This window comes from Grampus griseus (assembly GCF_964374135.1).
Source record: "Grampus griseus genome assembly, chromosome: 12".
In the NCBI taxonomy this organism is placed as follows: domain Eukaryota; kingdom Metazoa; phylum Chordata; class Mammalia; order Artiodactyla; family Delphinidae; genus Grampus; species Grampus griseus.
Genome location: NC_139006.1, coordinates 7,234,685 through 7,262,358, shown reverse-complemented (window position 1 = coordinate 7,262,358; position 27,674 = coordinate 7,234,685). Strand labels below are relative to the sequence as shown.

At 42.0% G+C, this 27,674-nt stretch overlaps 1 protein-coding gene across 1 annotated transcript in view; it reads right to left on the bottom strand.

Annotated features, from left to right (window-relative positions):
* The window catches only part of CLIP1 (CAP-Gly domain containing linker protein 1), a 119,360-nt gene that overhangs the window by 31,393 nt on the left and 60,293 nt on the right, over positions 1-27,674 (bottom strand). The window contains 11 exon segments of the mRNA XM_082667142.1: positions 2,799-2,905; positions 5,023-5,139; positions 6,302-8,146; positions 8,148-8,570; positions 11,027-11,242; positions 11,341-11,506; positions 13,375-13,531; positions 14,440-14,523; positions 15,047-15,104; positions 17,465-17,581; positions 19,138-20,082. Coding sequence (XP_082523268.1) covers positions 2,799-2,905; positions 5,023-5,139; positions 6,302-8,146; positions 8,148-8,570; positions 11,027-11,242; positions 11,341-11,506; positions 13,375-13,531; positions 14,440-14,523; positions 15,047-15,104; positions 17,465-17,581; positions 19,138-20,082 — 4,235 coding nt within the window.

Genomic DNA, 27,674 nt, shown 5'->3' with positions numbered 1-27,674 from the left:
AGAAGAAGGAGGCTCTAACAGCCTAGCTTCTGGACATACTCTAAGGAATAATTCTAAAAATACCTACAAATATAATTCTCCCAATTTTTAAAGATGCTTTTCTTTCTACATTATAAGATAGATATCCTGCAACAGAAAAGGAGACTGTCACAGTTTTAAAACTGAGAGGCAAACATTGCTAATATTGACTTGCAGACATTCTACTTAGGAATCTATCATAAACCTATTAATTACCATGCTAAATATATTCTAGATTTATTACTGTGCCCGGTGAGTAATTAAAGGCAAAAATTAGATGGCTTATATCGTTTTCCCTGAGAGTCAAAAATTACACACCAGAGAGAAACCATTTTATTCTCTCTCTCCAACTAAAAATAGGAGCTGGCTCACCAAAATCAAGTTTTCCTAAAACCAGCTGAGTAAGTGACATAGAAGAAAAGGAACATTTAGCTGCAAATGCCGGGATTCCAGGGCCGAGGGCAAGTTTCTGGAGGAAGTGGTTCTCGTTAGAACTCCTGGGTCTGCATCGGTGTCCTGGCAGGTGAAGAGAAACACCTGAAAAGCTCTAGAGGCCATGAAGACCCCAAGTATGTGCTAAACCTCGAAAAACAAACAGCTGCTCCTTCCCTAGCTCGGAGCACTGGGGAACAGACTAAGGAACAGTAAAATGACTGCTTTTTTCTTTTTAAGAAGCACTGTTCTCATGACACAGTACATTTATATCAGCTGGTCCTTGAAATGCGGCCAAGTCTCAGGCAGGGAACAATGAGTCACTGGGGGTGGGGGGCGCTTTCAACCCACTCCTCACACCTCCCTCCAGCAGCCTCCCACGTACGTCACTGCTGTGTCTCCCACTGCTCCTCCGTCCTGCTAAGAGTCCCGGCCTTGACCGGCCAAGTTACTGGCACAAGGCACAATTCTCGCAGCCCTGCTGGGCCAGGACAATCAGAACCAGCACAGGCACTGTCTGCCCTGTGGTCTGGCTCCCCCTGGCCCGAACTCCTCCCTCAGGGATCAGAGACCCGGGAACTGGGCCCGGGGAGGAAGGTGCAGGCGACGTGGATGGCAGCGCAGCCCACAGGCTTTTGCTCCAGCTCCCTTGCGGCCGCGGGCACAAGGCTGAGCTTTCCTTATTCAATGGGGTCGTTCAAAGGGCACGCAGAAAGAGTTTCCCTCTTGGCAGAGGTGAGATCACCGCACACTGAGAGGGGATGGGGGACATGACAGAGAGACTGAGGAGGGTGACACTTAACGCTAGACCAGTGCGACGACCCTTACGGGAGACTCTCAGATAGCTCTGCAGGAAACAGGAATTCCACCCTCGGCTGGGTCCCCTCTGGCCCCGCCCCTCCACTACCCAGCATGGCCCAGAGAGCTCAGAGGCGGGTGATGGCAGACGGGGCGTGGTGAGGGTATCTTCTTCCTACGCTCAGATCCTCCCTCAGCAGCTGCCTTTGTGATGCAGATGATGGGCTCCAGACACTCAGGTGAGCAGAGCTACTTTGTCACGGTAGGGGGGGGTGACCCTGAACTGTAGCTGAACCCACCCTCTCTGAACTGATTTGAATTCGTTTTTCCTATCACAGTGACCGTTTCTATTTGTGCTCTTTGCCTTTGGCAGACCAGGAGATTCAAGCCTCTCCTGGTGGCCAATCACCACAACTGTGCATGTACACATCCGTGCAAAAGGAACTGTTGGGAGCTGTTTAAACACCACCTAGAGAAACATCACTAAAACTAAGACTGACAAAAGGATCCATCACCAGCGTCATGAGCTGTCCATCCCCTCAGATGAGCAGCTCAGATGAGATCATTTCTAGGAGGATTTTAAGAACTCTCAGAAGAACTAGACATAGTATACTAATTTAATCAACACATAGTACTGAGGATGGTGACTTGGGAACAGCAGTTTGGAACTGGTGCTTTTGTTTGTGTTTGAATCTCATCTATTCGTTTGATCAAAACTGGAAATAAATAATACAAACCCTCGGAGGGCAGGGTCCACAAACAATTCACCTTTGTATCCTTCCTAGCTTAACTGTACCTAGAACAAAGGACATACTCAAATGTTCACCAGATTGTTGGCTTTAAATTTTAGGTTCACATGGCTGATACAGTGTAGTTCTCAGAACAGATAAGCAAAATGAAATCTACTCTGTAACTGTCACTTACAATGCCAGATAAATAACCACCTGCAATGATTATAAGAACCAAACTCAGAAGGTGGTATTGACAAAGGAAACATGGGCAGCCTGTCTGCCTGAAATCTAGGCAGCAGACTGATGGGTAAACCTTGACTGGAAAGAGTCTCCCAAAATTCTGCTCTTTTAATTTCCACGCCAGAAGATTAGATTACTCTTAAAATCGAGACTACTGATCATCTCAAAAGTGCATGCTTTTTTTTTTCCCTATAGAAAGAGTTTTGAGGGATTGATTAATAAAGGGTCTGATGTTTCCTAATGTTGAGATTAGCTACCATGTAAGCATACTACTTTAAAAAGCTCTGATTCCCCTTGGATTTTCATTAGGCTTTACCAAGTCACATTCGAATTCCAGCTGCCCTAACTCATCAGCCAGCACACATTTCATTTTGATCCTGTAACTTAGCTATAGTTCTGACTTCACAGTGTAACGTTACAGGGGTGACTTCTAGGGTTTGCAACAGCGTTTGGGGGGCAGGAGGGAGACTATTGCTTTTGACTACGTACTTGTCAAGTATTCTAAAAATAATTAGCATTGCTTTCCCTTTTGCAATTTTAAGTAAGTGCCGTAATTTCCCTCAGAGGAGGTGAACTTACATTTCTTTCTTGAATTCTTCCATTTTTTGGTTCTCTACAGTCAGAAGTTCTTTTGATTTGTTCAGCTCCTCCATATTTTTCAAGTTGTTTTCTTTAAGTGTATCCAACTTAAACACCAAGAGAAAAAAACTTGATGAAATTATTTCATTTTCCAATCACATGACTGGACAGACAAATCATTCATGAAAAGGTGCATTAGAAAGGTGAAATTAGTCATTTGCAAAACAAACAAACAAACAAACAAAAAGATTACCTGGGTGAAGAGATTATAAATCATCAAGTCTATTATAAACTGCAACCTCCCCCTTACGTTAGTCAGACATGTCCTGTACACCTGGCCAAAACGTCAAACTAAATTGCTACATAAATTAAAGCAAAAGTTTTCTTTCACCTTGTATACAATTCTCAAAATTTATCATTGAACTTGCTATTCATGTATAATCCATCTTAGAAAAAAAACAAAAGGAAATTGCAAAGGCATGTCATCAGCAAGGATTAATTCTCTGTAATGAAAATAAACCCCTTTCTTCCCCAAAGACTAGCCATTTAGGATAAGATATTTTTCAATGTCAGTACCAAACTTCTATGGTCCTCATTATAAAAATTATTGGGATATTTTTAGATGGGAAAAGATTTAGTTATTCATCTCAACTTCAATCTAAAAAGGAAAAGGCCATGTAGTGAGACTGAAAACCACTCACTCACATTTAGCCCTATCACCTGCCCATGGGGGACACAGCCAGCCTAGGTCCTGGGCCCTGGTGGGAAAGCCAGACACATTACTAGAATGAGCGGGGATGTCCAACCACAGGCTCTGGCAGGTGGCTGGAGTTCGAGGTGTGCATCCCCCAAGGATGGGGAGCTCGTCACAGGCAATCCATTACACAGGGTGTGCTTCTGGCACCGCGCTGGCTTTCTAGGACTTGTATAGTTATCTCCTACAGCCAAAGGTACTTCTGTCCTGTCACCTGCTACCAGTCAGGAGCCCTAGAAAGTGTCTTGCTAGTTTTAACACCACCATCTCCCTTTTAATGCTCCCTAACATTCCAGATTCATGGAATGTTCAGTGGGTCCAAAAACTGATTCCTCCAGTCTGTATTCTGGCTGTAACAAGGGGTATGGTTTAGAAGCACACAATTCTCCCTGAATCTATCTTCAAAGGTTAGAGACATTCCCTAAAATCTTCTCATTTATTTTAGCTTCTAATTTTGGTTATCATCTATTATTTTTGATGCTTTTATATTTTCAGCTTAAGTCCTCTTCTATTAGGACTGTCAATTCCTAAACGTACTCTTTTTTAAAATTTTTTTTTTTTAATTTTTTTAGATTTATTTTTTTATACAGCAGGTTCTTATTAGTCATCAAGTTTATAAACATACCCTTTTCTATGTCAAGTCTTATTTACCCTATAATTATCTCAAAATGTTCACGTCTTTATGGATTTCAATCATTGACCTTCCATCGTGAGAAGGCCTGATCTTTACCGTAGCTATTCAATGCGGCTATCCGGATTTTCCCTGGCTTTAATTTCTTAACCTCTTACCTGACTCTCGCTTTAAAAAGCATTTCAAGTTCTACAGAACTTCACATAACTATTTCGGCGAAGCAATCTGCTTGAGATTTATGTAACAGCTTTCCAAAGAAAGAAAGGGTTGGTATGAGCTGGGGGTGGGGGGACTGGGAATCAAAGGAAGGTGCAAGAATAAGAAGTGCCACTTCTGGACAGAATCAAAATTATCTTGAGGCCGCAAATCTATCCAAGACCCAGAAGTGACTGATTCAAAATGAGACAAAAGGGAACCAGTACTGAATTAGGCCAAGAAAAAGGCCTATGTCAAACTCAGGGCTGTGGGATGGAATTCAGTGGCTCAAAGTTGGGAGACAGTTGAGGAAAAAAGCATATGTGATTTAAGATAAAAAATACAAAAGCTAGAGAATGTTATCGGTACCTCCTCTCATTAGTTCTATCACTGAACAGTTATCACAGAAAGCCACGCTGTTAGGGTTTTCCCCTCCTTTTTTAAAGGTTGATCCTACTAAATAAGTAATGAAGTAATACACTGTATTTAATATTATCATCCGGGTGTACGTTCGACTCCACTAACATAGATCAAATCTGTGTAAGGCCACACTTCAAAAAATAAACAATCCTGAGTTAGTGATCAAACACTCCATGAAGTCGATAAGCTGTCCTTTGTACAAAAAGCCATTTAAATCTGATTACTTCGTTCTGCAGTTTTTCATTTGTTTGCTTGGAATCCTCCAAGGAGGCCAGAGTTTCCGTCTTCTCTTTGGTCATCTGTTCCATTATCTGCATGGCATCTTCTGCTGTTTGAGCAGCCTAAATATGAGAAAGCACTGTGAGAAATGAGGGCACCCCTCACCAACCTGGGGAGGTGACTAACACTCAGGCCATAGGGCTCAGGGTCTGTGTGGTGAAGGGAATCACACAGAGACGGTGAGCCAGTCACTGATCCCATGCCGAAGCAGACAGACCAAGACATCAAAGGTCTTTACTCTGAAGCAGAACAAAGTTATAGACCCTTTTTGTGCCATGTTTTCAACAGGCCAACTGTAATATGCAATTTGTGTATTTTCAGACCCCTCTAAACCTACATTTTCTAAGTTCCAAGTTCCACTAACAACAGTGCTCACTATTCTGACTCATGTTGGAGAGAAATGCTTAGCAATAATAAAGAGTAACATCCTTATGTGGTCGAATTTTTCTCTTCATCATATTTATTGTTAAAAATTTAAAATACTATTCTTGCTATCTCAAATTTGGGGCTTTTGAGATCACTTGGAATTTAGGTTGGGAACTTCTCAAAAATAAAAATTATTTGGGCAATTACAGTGTAAGGCTCAAGTGTTTAATGAGAAGCACTGAATGACAAAGTCGATGAGAAGCTGTAGGTAATGAACATAAGCATGGCTGTGAATAAAAAAGATAACATGCATATGGAAACAAAGCCTTAGCTGATAAGATACTGAAGAAAATCACCTAAGTGAATTAAAATCTTTTTAGGCACTTGCTTACAATTTCATGTGGTCTAATAAAGTTTATGGGAATTCTGCCTTTATACCTTCCCTGTTACCAACTGTGGAGGTTTCCCTGGAATCTTCCAATTCGGAAGGAATAGACACAATGAAACAATTAAAAGTCACATAGAAGATACTTTGTTTTAACATGTGCCCATTTTACTATTGTTCTTAAGCCTTTAAGAACCACGGTTGCCTTTTTCACAAAAAGTTCTCCCTACATTAAAAAAAACTATTCTTTTTATTCACAGTTTGGAATTTTTTCTAATGGAGAGGGACAACTGCAATTAGACATTTAGTAAAGAGTTGCCCTTTCAGGTGGTGACAAAGAGCTTGAGATATCTAAGCCAGTGATTAAATGGGGTGGGTTTCCTTCTGCAGAAATGAAGACAAATCCCTCAGCCACTGCAGGGTTAGTGCACAGGGTTAGGCCAGGTGCTCAACACTTGAACCTCCCAGTTTACCGTAAAGGACTGCAGAGTCTCGAGCTCTCTAATTTTAAGAGCGAGCTTGCTCTTGTCTTTCCTCAAAATACGGTTTTCATTTTGAGATTCTAGGAGGTTGACTGAGATATGGCTGTTGGTTTTGGCCAACTGGCTGATCTCTTTCTGAAGGATGAAGTAGCTTTCGGCCAGCTTCTCCTTCTCCTTCAGGAGCTCGTCCTTTTTCAGCATCATCTCTCTTTTCTCAGCCAGGAGGTTCTTGTTGTCCTGCATCACCCTGGCCCGCTCAGCCAGGGTCACCTCGTGGTTCAGCCGCAGGTCATCCAGCATCTTGGTGAGGTAGCTGTGCAGCTCCTGCAGTTCCAGCTTGGATTTGGATAAGGCAGCAAAATCGCTCTTCAGAGTCTCTATGTTGGTGGCCAGTTGAGCCGTCTCTGCACTCAAGAGTTCCTTCTCCTTAACAATCTCCACCACTTTCTGCTCTGAGTTGGTCTTGTCTTGGATTAGCACAGAGTTCTCGGACTGGAGCTCCTTGGTGCGCACTCTCAGAGCCTCCACCTCCTGCTCCAGGAGCGCCACTCTCCCGTGGAGTCTGTTGTTTTCATACAAGGATGACTCTTTGTCCTGGGTCCTGGTTTCTTTCTCCAGGATTAGGGACTGCTGCATCATGTGGATCTTCTCATTTAACTTCTGACACTCTTCTTGCAGGTTCAACCCATCCTTCAGCAAGATGTTCTTTTCGGAACAGCAAGCCTTGAGTTCAGCGTTCAGACTCTCCTTTGCTTGCAGTATGCTAGCGTGTTCTTTTTCTAGAGTCTTTTTGGCATTTTGAGCCTCTTTCAGCATCAAAGCGAGATCACACTTGGTGGCTGCGAGTTCTTGGTTTTCGTTTTTTCTCTCTTGAAGCTCTTTCTTCAGAGCATCAAGATTACGGAGCAGTTTCATCTTCTCGTGCACAATGATTCTTCTGTCTGCAGACTCTTGATCGTATTTCTTTTTAAGGTCTTCTATGGCTTTGATGGAATTCTCTCTTTCTGCAAGTAAATCTGTATTTTGCGTTTCCAGTACAGATTTTTCTTTCAAGAGACGATCCTGCTGCTTTTTGAGCTTAGTGATTTTCTGACAAACCATCTCCTTCTCAGAAGTTAGGTAAGTGATCTTCTCGTTCAGGTTCATCTCGATGTGGGCAGCCTCTTCTGAGCATTTGTTGAGTTTTTCAGTGATGAGCCTATTTTCATTTACAGGTTCTTCTTTTTTGGCCAAGAGCCTTCTCTCAGACGAGGCCAAGGTTTCTTTTCCATGCAGAAGCTGGATGCACTCGGAGTCTGTGATCTCCCGACTGGTCTTAATTTCTTCCAGCAGCTTGGTAAGGCTTGTGTTTGTGGCCTGAAGTTGCAGAGTCTCCAGCTCGGCCTCCCTCAGAGCTTTGCTGGCCTCCTGCAGCTGCGCGCGGAGCCCACTGGCTTCCGTGCTGAGCAGATGTTTGACCTGGAGGGCAGCCTCCAGGCTGGCATTCAGCTTTTCCTGATCTTGAAGCAGCATGTCCTTCTCAAACTGCAGATCTTTGCTGTTTTGGAGGAAATGGTCTCTTTCGACCTTTAAGGCTATGCACATGTTATCAAGACCTGACTGTTTCTCCAAAGCTGACTTTTTCTCAGTTGTGAGATTTTCCATCTCCTGCACCAAGCTTTTCTGATCTTTCAGTAGCTCCTCATAGGCGTTCTGAAGCTTCTGAATAATTTCATCTTTATCTTTAGCCAACGCAAGGTTTTCAGTTACAAGCTTCTTGATATGATCCTCCAGGTGACCTTTTTCTTCCAGATTCTTCTTAGACTCAGCCATCAGAATACCTTGGCTGAACTGGAGGTTCCGCTGTGAGTGCCTGCAAGCTTGCTTTGGAAGCCTGCAAAGACTCATTTTCCATATTCATCTTCAAGACTTCTTCCTGTGCGTTATTGATTTCTTTAAGTAATTTCTCTCTCTCAACAGCCAAAGCTGCTTTATTGAGCTGTTCCTGCTGATAAAGCTTTTCAGCATCTTGCTTTTCCTCTAAGACTTTCTCCTTTGCTAAATTAAGAGTTTCGTTTACTGACCATAGCTTCTGTTGGTCTTCCTGAAGTAAAGTTAGTTTGGCCTCCACCTCTACAAGCTTTGACAAAAGTGAACCTTTTTCTAACTTTAAGGCATTTCCCTCCTGTGCAAGAAGCTGCTTCTCTGATTTCAGACCCCTCAGCTCTTCTGACATTAGTTCAATTTCTTTTTTGGCTGATGTTAATAAGTAAGTTAGCGACTACAGAAACAAAAGACGGAAAGAATGGAAACAAAATGAAATCAAGCAGACAAATGCAAGCCCGAATAACTTAATGTAACCTAAACCATAAAAGTTAAAACATTTTACAATAACTGTCATAGAAACTATCTGGATAACAGGGGGAAGAAACTCGATGAACAGAGCCCATAAAAGGATAACGCAAAGCAAGTTTAGCTTCGCAAAGTGCTGATGTATCTACTGGTTTCTCTTTGAAAAAACTTCTGAAGTGTTCCTGATAGACACCTAGAAGATACAAACAGTAGTTTGACTTTGACGTCAGGGCATGAAATTCTTTCCTGCCATTCCAATTATCCAATTGTTTCTATTGTAGAAGGGATTCATAGAATTTTTAAAAACACAATCCAAAGAACTACAAAAAGTGAGTATACTTTAACCAAAAAAGAGGAGTAAGGGCAAGGTATTATAAACTGTTGCTTTTCAAACTAAATGCAGAACCTTACTTACTAAAGGACCTGGCCTGAGACTGATTTAGCTTCAATATTACATATAACTTAGTAAAAATACAGACTAATTTGCTAGTCTTTGGTGACCAAATAAATGGGCTTTAAAAAAGTGTATTGGGGGGCTTCCCTGGTGGCGCAGTGGTTGAGAGTCCGCCTGCTGATGCAGGGGACACGGGTTCGTGCCCCAGTCCGGGAAGATCCCACATGCCGTGGAGCAGCTGGGCCCGTGAGCCATGGCCGCTGAGCCTGCGCGTCCGGAGCCTGTGCTCCGAAGCCACAACAGTGAGAGGCCCGTGTACCAAAAAAAAAAAAAAAAAAAAAAAAAGTGTATTGGTTTATAAAGTAAATTGACCACAATGTCTCTACCAGTGCTGTCCAGAACTTTCTGCAATGATACAAATGGACTTTATCTGCGCTGTCCATTGTGGTAGCCACTAACCACACGTGCGGTGCTTGCGACTGAGAGGATGAATTTATAACTTGAACTAATTTAGATTTAAATGGCCACATGTAGCTAGTGGCTACTGTACTGGACGGCACAGCTATAGTTCATTGGCTCTTAAACTAGGGAACATGGGAGCATTGTGGTCTCCATGAATCTCCTGAGATTTCATCTAAAACTTGTTGAGTGTATGTATCAGCTTTCCTGGGGAAAATATCTTAAGGTTTCATCAGATTCTCAAAAGAGTCTGTTGAGCCCCTGCTGTTGACAACATTGAGATTCACAGAAATCGGATATCCAGACAACTTGGGAGAGGGAACGATCCCGGCATTTTAACCAAATGATCCTTATAAAAACAACAACAACAACAAACAAAATTAATGAGCCTTTACACAAACCACTAGAATGCTGTGGTTTGGTCAGGCTGCAACATTTTAAGGGAAACACTAAAAAACTAGAGTCTGTCCAGATAAAGGGAACCACGAAGACAAAAACTCTGGAAATTATATCCAGTTGTTAAATGGTTCATAAACCTGGAGACACATCACAGGGAAAAGAGAAAGCTTTGATGGACAGCATGTAGAAGAAAGAAAATTTAGGCATCTTATACATGACATATATTACATGTCATGCTACACAATTTATAAGTTTTAAATGGGCTCTGTTTCAAGTCCTATGTATGCTCTTTTCTATTTTCTTCCTACTAAACTCATATATATGTATGTGTATATATATATATATAAATAAACATTTCTCTGACACATTAAAACAATTAAAGACAAGTATTTGCTTTTCTTTGAGCAATTTAGATGGGAGTAGGAGGGTTGAACTTCATTACGTTACCAGAGTCAAAAAAACATATTGGGACACTGATACGATCCTGACACCATAAAATGAAATTCAGTGTATCAAGTTCTACTCTACTTAGCAGTAGGATGTTTTCTTACAGCCCTTAAATCCAGATTCCTTGTTAATGAGCTCGTAGTGCCTTCCTGGGGACATGCGAGAGCCCTCTCTAGAGCTCTCCCTTCTACTCTATCCTCTAAGAGCTCTGTTCCTCCAAGCAGGCTCCATTCCCTGCCCACCTGCCTCATGTGGCCTCTGCCTCTTGCTTTTCTGCAAGATGTCTCTCCTAACCCTCGTTCAAGGTGGCAGCAAGATGGCCAAGATTAGAGGAACATGCCTTCCCGCAACAAAGAGTCTACTACAGGCAGGCAGACAGAGGTCAGGCAACAGCAGACTCTTCGTGACAGCTGGGGAGCAAGCAGCGCAGGGGGTGGTGGCCACACGGTACATTCGGGGGAAAGACCTGTAGCCATCACCCTCCCTGAGAAGGAAGAGCGGCTGGTATAAAGCACTTGAAGATACAGGAAATGTAATTCGCCCTCCTGCCACGCACCCTGAGGGCCGACACTGGTAACGGCCACTGAACCCATCCCACGTGCTGCTGCTTTCCAAGCCCCCTTGCAGCCCTGACGCGGAACGCAAGCAAACCGTAATTCGACAACACGATTCTCCCCACCACGTACTCTGGCTTTGTCGGCTTGCCTTCTCAGCTCCTCCGTCTCCTGCAGCAAGTCGCTGTTCTCCTTTTGTGCGGCCTTCAGCCGCTCCCCTGTGTCCAACAGCACCTTCTGGAGGTTCTGCAGAACTTCTTCATGCTTGGCCTGGGTCTCAGAACTGGCTTCTTCATACCTGGCTTTCAGCTCTTGACACTCGTTGTGGCTCATTTGCATCTTCTTTTCCTGCAGACACCCCGAGTCAGGAGTGAGTCGTTTGGTCGTGTCCGTTCTGCCCCTCAACCTCCCCTGCCAGCCCACAGTCCCACTGATTCTCTCCTTACCAGGTCTGACAATTTTGTCAGCAGTTCTTTCTTTTCTTCCTCATGCTTTTTAGCTGCTTCTTGCTGGCTCTGTTCAGCTTTGAGAGTTACTTCCCCAAGACTTTTCTGCAGAAGACTTGCATGTTCATTGGCCTTGGTGAGTCTGAGCTGTAACTCTTCTACATTTCTAGAACAAGTTTCAATACAAGGCGTCCGATCTTTCAAGAGTACTTTAAATTCTAGAGTTGTACTTTAAAATATTAATAATAATTGTCTTAATGATTATAAATGTTATGAGCAATTAATAACATCTGAAATAAGCAAAAAGCAAAAACTGACTTGTCCTGAAGAATAATGTTGACAATTGTGATGGTTACAAATACCTTAGAGTAACTACTCCTCTAACTGTGAACATTTATTATTTTATGTCAGAAGATCAATAAGGAAAAATGAGTGAAAAGTAAGCACATTAGAGGAGGTAAGTATTTCGAGGTTTCCAAATTTTAGCAGACTAGATAATCAAAGACTCATTTTGGGGTCGCTTGAGAACAGAAGATACGAAAATAACAGTAATGTGATGTTCTAGCTCAAAGAGAACCACGTGGTCCCACAAAGATGTAAGAGGGCCATCAACCTGGAGAAAAGGCTGGCTCATGGACCAGAGAACAGGAAGGAAACTTGGACGGTGCCTCTGGATAAGCAGCGATAGAAATGGAACTTCTCCAAGGCTCTGTGCCACAACCGCCTGGGCAGCTGTGCCCACCTCACAGCAGGACTGCCACAGTCGGCCAACCAAGGCCCATCTGCCCATCACCCACCAACGCTGGGCCATGCGTGAGTGCACGGCTGGACGTAAACTAACTCTGCCAAGTATTTTTTTTTTTTTTTTTTGCGGTACGCGGACCTCTCACTGTTGTGGCCTCTCCCGTTGCGGAGCACAGGCTCCGGATGCGCAGGCTCAGCGGCCATGGCTCACGGGCCCAGCCGCTCCGCGGCATGTGGGATCTTCCCAAACCGGCGCACGAACCTGTGTCCCCTGCATCGGCAGGCGGACTCTCAACCACTGCGCCACCAGGGAAGCCCTCTGCCAAGTATTAATGCTTTCAGAATCAGAAGTCTACCGGGGCTAATATGTCCTCTAAAAGTTTTTGCCTTATAAAATAAACATTTGATTTTTATATGGCAGCCATTAAAAGAAAAAAGAAATCAAAGCAACGAGAGCCTCAGGATAAAGACGAGAAGAGAGATTACGATAACAGAAGCTTTAGCGCTGAGGAAGCAGGGTGTAGTGATGAAGAGCAGCAAGGGCTCTGGGACCAGACCACCTAGATCTGAAACCTCAGGAAAGTTACTTAACCTCATTAAGCCTCAATTTCCTTTTCTTTAAAATAGGAACAATAGGGGCTTCCCTGGTGACGCAGTGGTTAAGAATCCTCCTGTCAATGCAGGGGACACGGGGTCCAGCCCTGGTCCGGGAAGATCCCACATGCCGCAGAGCAACTAAGCCTATGCGTCACAGCTACTGAGCCTGTGTGCCACAGCTACTGAGCCTGTGTGCCACAACTACTGAAGCCTGCACGCCTAGAGCCCGTGCTCCACAACGAGAGGCCACCGCAGTGAGAAGCCCGCCCACCGCAACGAAGATCCAACGCAGCCAAAAATAAATAAGTAAAAATAAATTAAAAAAACAAAATAGGAACAATAATACACTCACCTGAGAGGATTATTAGGAGAACCAGAAAATATACTCTACACAAAGCTGTCAGCATAGTGTGTGACACGTGGTCAGCCCTTCACACGTGTTATCTATCATTACACTGAAATAGGTTAAAAATATTTTTAACTGCCTGTAAAAGATGTTATTGCCGTTGGTAAACTACTACCTTTTCTTTACAAGTCACCAGAAAGTCTGCGATACACTGCGATAACAGAGAAAGAATGAGATTCAGGCAACTTTAAAACCTAACAGTCCTGAAGATTTAGGCTCCCCTCCCACCCAGACCTTGCTCGAGGGCCTAACCCAAAGCAGGCGCTCTTATTAATACTCATACGTACCTTTCTTTCAGATGTAATTCACCATTCATTTTTGTCAGCTGAGAAGAACTGTCTCCTGACATTTTCATTATTACTGCAATGTCGTTTTCCAGCTTTTCCTTCGCCTTTATCAACTGCTCTTCCCTTTCGTCTCTCTCTCTGAATTTTGCCTCCATATCTGAATATATATAGAAAAAAATAGCACTGTTGTGTTATAATCAACAAAAATGTATTAACTACACCCTGTATGCCAAGCCTTGCTCTGGGAATATTTGCATAGAGCGATCCCTGCCCTCATGAAAATTACATTCTAGCAAAGAAGACAGACAATAAACAAGATAAATAAAGAGAATAAATGGTACAATAGATAGTGTTAAGTGCCAAGAGGGAAAAAAATACAAGCGGAGAAAGGAGTCAGGAAGGAGTCGGGAGGTTAAAACCTTAGACAGAGCCTCTCTGAGATGGTGACATTTACGTAAAACCCTGAGGGAAGTGAGGGAAGAGGAATGCAGGCAGAGGGGAAAGCAAGTGCAAAGGCCCCAGGGCAGGAACATGCTTGACAATCAAGTATCACCAAGGAGGCCAATATGGTTGCAGTGGAAGGAACAAGGGGAAGAATAGTACAGGAGGAGAGCAGAGATAAGAGGACCTGATGACAGTAAGGGCCACAGCTTTTAATGTGAGCGAGACGCGAGCCACTGGGCCTTTCCGAGCAGAGAAGCGACCTGATCTGACTTGATGTTGAAGGGATCCCCCTGGCTGCTGGGCTGAGAACAGACTGCAGGGGTCAAGAGCAGAAGCAGGCAGCCCAGGTGACCAGCTGTTACTACAGCTTCGATTAAAGATGCTGGTTGACTCGGATCAAGGATAGCAGGGGGAGTAGTGAGATGGGGTGGATTCTGACTCGTTTGAAAACGAGGCAGAGAGAATTCGCTAAGGTTTACAGACCTCAAACAAGTATTTTATCACAATATAACACGAGTGAAGAATTTATGCCTGAATAGTAGATATGCTGTGACAACACACTAAAATTATCTCAAATCTTAGGAAGCCTACTACATTTAACGTGTAGAGACGTCTTCTTACCTGTTAAATTTTCTCTCAACTTCTCCAATTCAGAAGACAGCACATTAAACTGTTCCTCTTTTTGGTGTAATTTATTTACAGTTTCTATTTGGGATGAAGTTAAAAGTTTAATACATTTCATAGTTAATAAGCCATCTAAAGCCTGACTGTCTCAAAACCAAATCGAATCAAAAGCTTGCGATGTGGGATCACGGGAATACTCAAGAGTCCCATTACAAATCAAACCACTGAATAACGAACCTAAAGAAACAAGCAAGCAACTCTTTCTTGTCTCCCCAAATCTGTAGATTTGGCAGGCACCGGGCATCCCTTTTCCAGGCACCCTCCTTCCACTTAAAACTCAACAGAGCTATCGATGACTGAAGCTTAAGTAAGACAATACTTTTCCCAAGTACACCTACATTTTAATACGGAACAAGCTTTAAGTCAAAAAGAAGAAAGAATGGGAGCTTGAGGCCTCAGGAAGCCAAGGGAACCCAGTATTACTGTGCGCTGCAGGAACTTCCAGGGTGGTGAAATCAGGCTACAGGCAGCATCTATTGTTATGCACCCAAGGCCAGCTCCAGCTTGAGAACAAGTGAGCTGCTCATGTTCTGCTAAGACATACCTTGCATACTTCTCTGAACAGAGACTGCCTGCTCTGAAGCATCAGCAAAATTTTCTTTCTAAAGAAAAAGAAGTGGACATTCAGAATAGAAAGATTTCAGATTACAAAAATAAAAAGTTTCTATGACTACAACATTATCTATTTTTTGTTGCTAGCTTTGTTTCATTAAAGCTAACTTACGCTTAAAACATGTAGGCATCAATTACAACCATATGCATACTGTGCACGGGTACACACGAGTGAGGTTTGCATGTGTGCTGCATGCGTGGGTGTGCACGTATGTCTGTACACGTGTGGATGTGCACACTTATGTCAGTATATGCATGTGTGGATACACATGTGGTGCCACATGTATGCTTTTTTTTCATGTTGCTGCCCTCAAGTAGCAGAACCTCTCTTCAGAAATCTGCCTGAGACAGTGAACAGAGTTCCGAAATTTGTTTTTTAATATTTCTTTTTTTCATTGAAGTATAATTGGTTTACAACGTTGGGTTAGTTTCAGGTGTACAGCAAAGTAATTCAGTTATACATATATATTTTTTCAGCTTCTTTTCCCTAATAAGTTATTACAAAATATTGAGTATAGTTCCCTGTGCTACACAGTAGGCCCCTGTTGGTTATCTATTTTGTACATAGCAGTGTGTACACGTTAATCCCAAACTCCTAATTTATCCCTCCCCCCAGCCTTTCCCCTTTGGTAACCATAGTTTGTTGTCTATGTCTGTGGGTCTGAGTTCTGAAATGTTTTACATCTAAGAATAGTCAGAACCTAGTATCTTAAAACCGGATCTGTGTCAACTACCTTAAACCAAAAAGTCCATCGCTCACTCACTATCTTTTCTAAACATGACAGGGGGGCACGATAAAACCACTCTCCTGATTTTCCTGCGACGAACTTTGAGGTAGATACACCAAGTGAATTTTTAAATGAGTCTTTCTAATTAATTAATATTTTAGTTTAAAAATGGGCTCACAAGCCACAAGTCCATCAGAGCCCACAAGCTGTCCACCTGTGTTACTCCCAAAGCCAGACCTCAGGCGGCATGTTTTCAGAGGACGTAGAGGAACACTCTAACTTAGAAAAAAAAAGTAAGGCATCCTGAAAGTTTGGGGAGGAGGGCAGAGAAACGGCATGAAACTCAAAACGCATTTTCTTAAAGGACACCACAGTGAGAAATGGTAATTTCCAGGTCAACTTTTCTCAATATGTAGCTGAAATATGCTGTATCATAACTGTCTGATAAAACTCTCTACGATGAAACTGTGCTGTTCAATTGGCAGCCACCGGCCACGTGGGGCCTCTAAGCATTTAAAACGCGGCTAGTGCAACTGAGGAACTGAATTTTATATTTTATTTAATTTTTTTTTATTTAATTTTAATTAATTTAAATTTATAGAGCCATATATATAGACAGTAGCTACCATAATGAAGAGTGCGGCTATATAGTTAACATTTTAAAAAGTAGAAATATGTAATATTGGCATTTAAATAAGAAAAAAAATCAAACACTATTTTTGGCCGTGTGTCATGTGGGATCCTAGCTCCACAACCAGGGATCAAACCCATGTCCCCAAATTAGAAGCACGGAGTCTCAACTACTGGACCAGCAGGGAAGTCCAAAAATCAAACAGTTTTATTCACCACTGGTATTAGCAGAGAAGTGTAAAACGTGGAGAACAGGAAGGTGCATGTAAGGCCCAAGACAACTGACCCTTCATAGCTAATGTTTCTCTTATCAAGTTTTCTCCATGAGCCTACGCCTCTCCTTTCCCATGACATGTGGGCATCACCGGCACCTGCCCGTGGTCATCAGCCTTGACTAAGCTTGTGTTTTTGATGTAGGAGGCAAGGCAGAAGGGAGAACAGTTGAGAAAAAGACAAAAAATGTCCTACAACCTGGGATTAAGCAAAGAGGATATATATGAAAGGAAAAGTAATTTCCTGAGGAGGAATAAACTGAGATGTAAGAGGGAATTCTGTGAACTTGTTAATTAGACAGCACCCTGCCTTGCTAACAGAGGGTGCCGATGGTCCAGGAGAGCTTGCTGGCTTGCTGTCACCGGGCAGGTAGGACAAGGCATAGGGCAAGACCTCACTATATATGAAACCTAATGTGCTGGGTATATAACTTGGAAGGTTCCTGTGTTTGGTGAAACTAAGTAGTCAATAACGTGCCAAAGCAACGCATTACCAAAGGCAAAGGACAGATTAAAAAAAAAAAAAAGTAATACTTACCTTTATTGCTAGTTTGGGTTTGATCCAGTTCCTCTCAAGTTATTCATCAACCAATCAATACTTTGCAAGAGAAAGGAAATAGGTGCAATACGTCTTTCTTTATAGAAGTTTTTGTTTTTTAAACAGGAACAATTTTTGAATGGCCAGAGACCCTGAGATTCAGATTCCCAACAGGTACTTACCAAAATCTGAAGTTCTTTTTCCAAAGCCTCTTTGACTTGACTGACTTCACTCAGGTTTTCCTGAAGTTTATTAAGCATTAGCTCTTTTCCCTGCAGCTCTTTGGTGATGTTACTAGCCTACCATACAGAGTTACATGGTACAGAAACCAGTGAACAAAAGGAAACAAAAAAGAATGAGAAAGAAAACATAAAACAAATATAAAAAAATGTATGAGATACAAACATAACCAAACAAAACTGAAAGGAATAAAGGCATGGGTAAAAAGTCGTTTTGGTGTTTTTTTGTTTTTTTGTCTTTAATTCTAAGAAGCCAATGACTTTTCATACAATCAGTTCTAGATAAGATTGTCCAATGGCTAATTTTAAATAATCAAAAGAGTATTTTTCTATACCTGAATTTGGACTGTCAGCATGCTCTAAAGCAGAAAGTACAGATGCTTACTTTCTAAATGAGACAGTTGAGCAATTTCATCTTCTGGACTTTGGAAAACCTTAAGACAGGAATGGTGGATTCATGTGGACTGTGTTTCATTTTTTGTATTTTTGTACACGCTTAAAGTATTTCAACATTTAAAATAAAAAATAAAATTTTAAAAATGTACTACACAAAAATTGTCGTCAGAAATTGGCTTTCATTAAATCTTAATGTAAAAAAAGTAGACCAACACATTAGCTGCATATCCCATATTAATTTAATTTTTGTGTTTTGATTGGTTTTTCAGAACCAAGTGAGGAGATCTGAGAAAAATCTCCTATGACTGTCATCTTCAACTAATGTTACTTAGCAATTTTTGCCGTTTGTCTGTCTTCACCTCTCCCCATTTAACCATCACAACCCTTCCTTCTTTGCCAATAAAGCAGCTTCTCCCGCAAAAAGCTCAGAACATTCAGCATCAATACCAGCACCTCCACTAGTGTCAGGAGGACTGGGAAAAAGGGCTCCTTCCTTGAACAATCCTTAAACATGAAGATGACATTTAGCAAGGCTAGTTAGTAAGAAAGGTAGCCAGCCAATGTCTCACATCATTTCCTATGCCTTGATCAAAAGCACACTTGTCCAGTCTTTCCTCAAAAAACCAGGGACTAGATCACGTTCTCATTGCAACACAGAAAAAACTCCAATGAGACATAAGTAGCAACGCAAAGGGCTCCAGGCTCTTCACCTTCATTTTGCCGTGAACGTCATTTATCATAGCATGTTAATTCGCACGAGTCAAGTGCTCTCGGAGTTCACATTCTGTTTTACATGTAACCTTACGGACAAGGCAGTCATGTAGGTGGGAAAGGAGGAGAGGATCTTACAAGTTTCTATCTTATTCTTTCAATTCATTCACCTCAATGCCATCATTTTTGGGGAGTTCTCTATTTTAAAAAGTTTACAGACTGGAACCAAGCTTAAACAGGAGATCACAGCAAGCCCAGAGTTAAAGTAATCAGATACTAGGAAACCAGGATCAAGCCACATAGTTGAGCCATTATTTTCTCTAATCTCCTCGGATGAAACCATACTCAAAATACTCAGAAGATACTACACTCAACTGGGAAATTCGTCAGCACCAGTTTTAACTAAGTCAAGAATCTGGAGGGTGAACTACCTCAACTGAAAAATAAGATACAATGCAAAATAAGAACAAGAAATGGAAAAGAAAAAGATGGAGGATGTTGATACAAACCTTGCCACTTTCAGCATTCTTTTCGAGCTCTAAATTTTTAATCTGTTTCTCAGCTGCCTCAAGCTGCTGTCTAAGGTTCCCGATTTCCGATTTACCTTCGGAACTGGCTTTCTGAAGAGCATCAAGATCCAAGAGCTTTTCTTCGGCAGCCTTGAGCTGTGATGTAAAATTATCAATAACCTCGGTTTGTTCATTGCATTTGGCTTGTAGTACCTCTAGCTCCTTTACCTTTAGCTCAGCGTCCTGCAATTTGTTTAAGGTGTCCTCCATTTCTACCAGATGCTGGTCTTCCGCTTTGTCCAGCTTCGACTTGACGGCTTCCAGACTGTTCTCTTTCTCTTTAATGACTTTCATCAGTTTAGCCCTTAGCGCTTCGAGCTCTTTAGTGTGAGCAGACCTTTCCAAGTCTTGTTTATTCTGCAAATTTTCTATTTCGCGCTGGTAATCTAGTCTCATTTTCTCTATTTGCGTTTTTAGCTCGGCAAATTCTGCCGTCTCTGCGCCGACCCCCTTGCTGAAGGACACCTTCAGCCCCTCCATCGCCTGCTGGTGGGATGCGATGGCAGTCTCCAGCTTGGATTTCCACAGAGCTATCACGTCCGAATTCTCCTTGTTGGCGTGATCAAGCTTGCTTTTCAATGACTCGTTCTCTTTGGAAAGTTTCTCTGTGGTGGCCTGAAGAGCCTTTATCTCCTTCTGATGCGTTTCTTCCCGGGCTCCAAAATGCTCCTTCAGAGAAGTGATTTCTTTCTGATGGTCAGTATGGGTGGCTTCTAACTTTTCTTGCAAAGCGCTTATCTCTTGTAAAAGGGAGAGTGACATGTCAACATCCCCAGCAGGCTTACTGGACTCCAGCCTCCTTCGCAGCTCAGCTACTTCCTGTATTCTGAACGCTAGGTCTTTTTCTAGTTCCATTATGCGGGACTTTTCTGACACTGTGGCCACCTAGTATCAGCAGAGAGAGAGAGATCATTTAAATAACAAATCACTGATGATTTTCTTTAACCTTGAAGATCTTCAGTAACTACCCCAGCTCAGGGAGCAGTCAAGCCACCAAGAATTTCTATGTGTGAATCTAGTTGTGATAATGGCTTAAGCCCAGTTCCGGGAGCCCCAAATCAAATTTAGAGTCTTTGGCAAACTTTTCACCATTTTGAGATGCTAAAGGAAAATAAAATTGATATTGAGTTTGACTCACCCCCAAAATATTTCTTTTCCCTTTAAAGAACCTTAATCAGGAAAGTACCCACTAACTGTAGTAAGTTAATAGAAACAGTACCTTTCAAGGTTCCCCTACATCTGCCTTTTGGAAGAAGAATCCTTATGTTGCCTACTTCAACCAAGGTGTATGAACGTTTGTCTATCTGATGGAAGTGACTTTACGGAAGCGTGCTGTCCCGTACAGCAGCCGTTAACCACACATGGCTACTCGCACTTGAAACGTGGCTCCAAGTATCAAATATACACCAAATAATGAAGACTCGGGAAAAACAGAACACATCTTGTTAATAATTTCTTTCTCTCTTTCTTTTTGTTTTTTTTTGGCCACACCACGTGCCTTATGGGATTTTAGTTTCCTGACCAGGGATCAAACCTGGGCCCTTAGCAGTGAGAGTGCAGAGTCCTAACCACTGGACCTCCAGGGAATTCCCAATAATTTCTTATACTGATTACATGATGAAGTGATAGTAGTTTGGATAAATTGGTTTAAATAAATAAAATATATGACTAAATTAATTTCACCTGCTCCTTTTTACGTATTAAAAAAGTATGTTAATGTGGGTACCAGAAAATTTTTAATTATATATATGTGGCTCATGTCATAATTCTGTTGGATAGCACTGGTGTTAAAGGTGTAAAAATATCTATGAAATGTTTCAGTGAATACCACGACAACTGTAGAATAAAAGCCTCAACTGGATAAAGAACTAATTTACTAACCTTTTTTAAAAAGGACAAAGAAAGAATGATTACTTACCTGCAATGATACCTAAGAATCTTATACAGAGTCCCTCCCCGCTTTTAGATTTTGTAATTCCTTCACCATCCTGACGTACACGTCTCGCTCCCCTAACCCAGTGGTTCTCCGACCTTAGTGTGCGTGTGAGTTGCCTGGGACGTGTGTCTACAGTGCAGGTCCAGTTCCTCCCACGTGTGCTGATTCTACCTGAGCTCTGGGACAGAACCCGGGAATACGCTGCTATTTAAACTCATACCCCCAGGACGAGGAAAAACACTTTCCTAACCTGCGTCCTTTTGTTCTTAGGAAGTTATTTCCCTCTGCTGTTACGCAGTAAGTTTAGTACACAAAATATGTGGGAAATGGTAGCTTTGGGCATAAAAACTAATTATTGGACTAACCTGGGAAATAGAAGGGAACTTGAATGATTTAAAGACATCAGTGAATCCCAAATTTCATGGATCAAAAGTCCTCCGGAGTGAAGGCTCTCCTCCCTCACTGCCTTTATCGGGACAGAAGGTAATGGGTATGTTTTTTCTTCAGCCCCTCTGTCCACCTACAGGCTGTGAGATGGATAAGGACTGAAGTGTCCACGAAGAACAAGAAAATAAAGCACTTGGGGCTCCAAAACTGCATGATCAAATCATTAAGTATTTCAGAGCTGGCTATAATTGTTGTTTCAGGGCTATAGGTGCTTCCAAGATGTTAATTCATTTACATACTTTTTTTCTGGGGGGGATGTGGGGAGGTGGGGAGTCCACAGATAAGGTGCATTATTAAACCCCATTGCTACAAGGTCCATAACGTAAATAAATTTAATCCAACAGGGCACTAATTCTTAATCAGTCACAACAAAACCGTCAAACTGAGGAAATACCAAGTAAAAAATGAGGGAAAATAATAGTGTGGTTATGCAGCATTTTCACAGCAGTTCCATTTTTTAATTTTATTTCCCAAAATCTGCCCTCAGGCAAAACTATCTATGTGTCTGCCTTTCCCACCATAAAAGTCAGGTATCATTTCTTATTCTTGCTAATGTTTCTACAGCGCCAAGCACACTGTTTATAAACTGGGCTTACTGGCTTAGAGGAATTCTGAAGCACTTCCCAAAAGGGAATGTAGGTGATGGGAAACTTAGATGGGTCAGTGGTTAGTTTCACACTTGGCAAACCAAGAACGAGGATCAACAGGAGACAAGGCTTGTTATAGGAAGATGACAGCTTGCTTGAATCTGAAATACTTAAATAAACCATGCTGTCAATGGATGCCTTCTTTTCCACAGAAAACAAAACAAAAACAAAAACAAATCAACACTGTTTGCTGACAAAGCTGTAACGGAGATTTGTTCAGAAGTAAAAAAATACATTCTTACTTCAATAGCCAGCCACACCACAGGAGCTCAGTCTTACTATGAGTCCCTTGTATTTCCCAGATCAAGTCTTTGGCTCTCGGGTAACAAAGAAACGGCACCAAACTACCAGCATTTTTTTTTTCTTACCAAATACACAGACGATATCGTTAGTTTTGAGGCCGACTGAGAACATTTTCTTTCTCTTAAAAAATAAAAACTCGTGACTTAGAGGAAGAAATATTACTCGATTTTCTAGATTTTTTAGATCAATGATTTCTCAAGAAGAGAAATTTCTACAAATACTAATAATTCAAAAGGAAAAAAATCAGGATACCAAATTTGATCAGAGACAGAATCATTTCTGAAATGTTAAAATTAAGGATCTGTCTGATTTAGCTGTCAACAGTCAAATTCGTGATTTAAGAGGTATATAATACATACGTGTTTTCTTATATGTGACTCAGATTAGCTCTTACATCTTTTACCACAAAACTACTTCCGTAATAGACAGACTCCATCCTGTAGTGGTTAAGAGCACAGACTCTGGGGTCAAATGGCCCAAATAGAAATCCTGGCCCCCCTATCTCTATCAGCTGTGTGACCTTGGACATATTATTTAACCTCTCCGTGCCTCGGTTTCCTCACCTGTAAAATGGGGACAATACTACTACCTCTCCCCTGGGGTTGTGGTAAGACTGAATAAGTTAATACTTGTAAAGTGCTTGGAATAGTGCCTGGCATAAAGTAAGCACTATATGGGTGCTTAAATACATAAGTAAGTGAGAACATGACTAAGGCACTGGCTCCGAGAGCCAAACGCAGTGAGCTGGGGGTCGTAAGAAGCCATTCTGTTCCCAACACACTTTTTCCTCCTGACCACTGAGATTCTAACCTACTGGGTAACAGAAATTCAAAGAGATCAGGTGCGAAGAAAAAAAGATAGCTGGGGTGAAAGTCCCTAACTCTCATTAAAAAAGAGCCAACGTTTCAATTCCCTTTGCCTAAGAGGCCAGGGAAGAAGGCAGGAAAAGAGAGCTAAAGTGAAACAACAAAAAATTATTTAGAAAACCCACTAGGAATATGAGAACAAGAGGACCACTGACTGCTGGTGCAAACTGGAGAAAGGTATTTCCCGGTATTAATACAAAGAACCTCAAATGCATCTGTGGACGTCCACGCAGTCTACACAGTCGCTGAGTTTCGGATCTTGATCTTGGTTGAGTTAACCAAAGGAATGAATCTTCACCTTGGACCAAAGGTTCCACATAAAACACCTGTGCCCACCCATCAACCTACACTCACGAGCACCTGGGCGGTGCCAAGGCCAAACTCAAGTCGAACCACTGGGTCAAGGCTTAGGCCAACTGCAGGGCCCGTCACCCGCGGTGTCCACCGTTCGCAAACATGGGTCTGCTTCATTAAATAGTGAAAACCATTACCCTAGTGTCTTCTAACTCCCTCTGGAGTTTGTCAGCTTTGGTCTTTTCAAAGAGCAGGCTCTGTTCAAGCTCCTTAATGCGGGCATGCTCCAGTTTGGTCTGCGTCTGTCAGTAAAAAGGAAGAGGAAGAAACACAACAGTGCCACCGTGACATGCCAGCACAGGAGGAGAGGGCGCGGCATGCAGGCTGAGCCGGCAGTACCTTCCGCCAGAGGATGAACAGAAAGGGTGATGGAGGAGGGATGAGGGTGGACCGAGATGAAGAGGCTGGGGGTGAGGATGAACACTATGGACAAGAGGATGAGGTGGGCAGGGGACATGGGCTAGTCTACTGAGAAAGAAAAAATGGAAAACACATGAGGCAAGGTGAAAGGTGTCAGATGCATGCAGCCAAATATGTTATATTGATAAGTGAAGTTTATCAGCACAAATTAGAATAGTTAATATTCCCCTAATCTATCATTTTCCCTCCTCCCCACAACAGCTACTTGACATTAATGTGTATGTAACTGACTCGTGACTTAAAAAGTGAATTGACCCTCAAAATGATCACTATCACCCAAATATGGAAAAGATAACGTCATAAGTCTCTAAGTGTTCAGTTAGTCCCTAGAGCAGATCTTTGCACTTTGGCGTACAATTTGACGTGAGCAAGGGTCAAGTATTAAACCTAACGAAGGAAATCTAGGACCTAGAGCTAAGGAAATCACACCAGTGGCCTTTTTGCTGAGATGAGTGAGAAGGGTCTGAGATTCTCAGCAACATTCCCGTATATAACAGGTGAGGAGTCACTAAAGCTCTCATTTCCTTCCAAGGGTGGACTTTCCAAAGACTGTTGCCAGAAAACAAAGCGGGGGGTGGGGGGTGGGGATCAGATTTAAAAGAGAAAATTCAGTAATAATTGTGCTTGAGGGCCTCCATCCCTAAGGTTCAAAGCAGGAGCAAAGTTGAACTGCAACTGGTAAGGGGCTCATAATCTTGATCCTAAGACAACTCATTCTTCTCAGTTCAGAGGTAAGAAACAGTGACTCAACAGAAAGGCATGAGTTTCAACTCCATGCAAAAGGAGCCGGTAAGGTCTTCACATGTTTCCAAACCTCAGACTGCCCATCATCACTTACTTACATGGAAGCTGATGGAGGAGCCAGAGGGCGACCTCTTTCTAACAGGCTTAAGTGCATCAGAATCTTAATCAATTTGAAATAACCTAGATCAGTCTGAACGGACCTCTTTCCCCGCTCACCTCTCCCATCCAAGAGGTTATCAACATAATCAACTGATAAAACCTGTTGACAGAGCTGCTCCCAGCAGCTTCTAGTTATTTTGTGGTTCCAACCCGTAGGATCTATCAGTCTGGACAATTAAGGGCAACAAGGAAATGACAACAAACTCTAAACTGACAGAAAGGAGTGCAAAGCTTAAGGTGGAATGTTTTACATTATAAACATCTTTGCTCACTCCAGTGGTACTCTGGGGATTCAGTGCATTCAAGAGGTCAGTTTGCTTGTGAACCAGGTATAAAAAAACCATCATAGAATATTTAAAAAGTAAATAATTTTTTTTTTTGTAAAAATTCTTCACCTGCTTCAGCTCTTTACATTCAAGAAAAATAATGAAATAAAATTCAAAACCTAATTGTCTGGGTAGTCCCCTTCGTCCATATGTACCTTAGACAGAGGTTGTTCAAGTTACCTGCTTTTACAAGAAAAGAATCTAATCCAGATCTACACAGTTGGGGTCACAGCCTCAAGAACAGAAATCCAAAATTAACAGGAAGAAACCAAAACAGAACCTTTCTTCCCTTGACACTGAGTTCAGTGTCCTCTGGGTGAAAGGTCACTACTTCCAGATAAAAAGCAAGTACCCACTGAATGTGATCTTCTCCCCATTCCGAGATCCTCCAGGTGCCTCCTGACTGGTGAGAGTGCACACGAATGATCTGGGCTCCACAGCTGTACTTGGTCAACTACCAGCAAGGAAGCTAGTGATCCGCTTCCCTTCCACGGTATGTGGTAAAAACGTTATGCTGAACAGGACAACCCTCCCATTAAAATTATTCCTTTCTTAGAATAGGACAGAGTATCCCAAGAGGAGAGCCCTGGGTCAGGGGATTGAGAGAGAAAGCCAAGGCTCCGCGAGAAGCGCACAGGAGAGGCGGGAAGGAGTCCCATGCAGACTGGCTCCGGAGGTAGCAGGAGCCTGTTTTGGAAGCAGAGAAGAGACCCAGATCACTGAAGGAGCTTTCACAAAAAGGAGACCTTCAGAACGGAGGCTTTTTAAAAAGTTCAGTCTCGAGTTGTCTAGTTCAGCTGCCGGGAGGTGGTGGGAAGAAAAATTCTGTTTTAATCTTGTTCTCTTGTGGTGGTACCTCAAAGGAAGAAGTTTTTAGGTTTTTTTCAACTGGCATCTCAGCTGGCAGGGTACGCCGAGAAGCCGTGCTTTTGAGGCCACTCTGGTACGATCGGAATTGGGTGTTTGATCCTAAACAGAGGGAGGAAGGAAAAAAAATACACCTCCGTGCCTAGTGGCACTGCTACTAGAAAAATCTCTCTTCAAGAATAATAAATTTAAAATACACAACGTCTTCACTGAAGAATGCCTGCCTCTAGCCTCAAACTAGGGAAAACACGGCCCCAACAAACTGAAGTTTGAATTTCTCGTCAGCTGCACTGGCAGCCATTGGCCAGCAGTGGGAGCTCACACAAAAGGCAATCAGTCTGGGACTCCATTCCTTTATTTTTATGGGAATAAATTAAACTTGGGGAAACTTTCCCCCAAAATTTCTGTAACAACTTCATCTAATATGTTTTATGTTTCAGTCAGGTATCTTCTATTTTGTAATAATTCTATTAAAACTAGAAGGCATTATGAATTAAGGGAAGAAGGCCGGGCCCCATACAAAATTCTTTTCTTTCTTTTTGCCGAAATTCTTTAAAGAAACGTGTGCCTGTGTGTTAAACAAATGGGTTTACAGAACTTAGTCATTACATACAATTTCTTCAGGATTCAAATGTAACTGCTTTGAAAGCCCACATGCACAGAAATATTAAGGACGATGTCTCAAGATCAGATTATGCAGTTAGTATTTGAGTACATCAATAAGCATTTTAATCTGTAATCAATCTGTGTTAACAAGGGAAATATCCACACAGTTAAGTGCCCTCTTACATTCTCAGGATCTTCAGAAATCTGGCTCTTTTGCTATCAGTAAAAAAATAAAATAATTAACAACAAAAGAGAGATTCAACTAAAGTTTCAATATGTGTTAGGGTTTCAAAATAACTGATTAATTACAAGTTTACCAGACAGACTATCCTAGCCTAGTGCTGATGTAAATATTTTAACTGCTCCTCCTCAAAACATCATAGGCTGTATTTGACATGAATTAGATGATGATATGAAACTTCTAATGAGATTTTGGGGTGTTTTTAAATGGATGAGAACAACACAAAAGTCAGCTAAAGGACTGCGACTCTACATGAAATGAGGGAGGAAGATACCCATCAAATTACTAATAATCCAATAAATTCTGGGCCTTATAAAGCTAGAACTCAGAATACGTTTCCCTTATTCTTCATTGACTGTAAAGATACATTTATTCCCAAAGAAATCAGTCTTATTTGGAAGGGCTCTTGAAATTGAAGCATGGTGTGGGCAATCAAGAGACTAAAATTGCAACAGTAGCAAAAATGTGTATTCTGAGAACTGCACAGACAAGTGAAACTTCTACTAAAATATTACGGCTTAAAGTACCAAAAATCTGCAAATCTGAAAAATTTTAACTTTA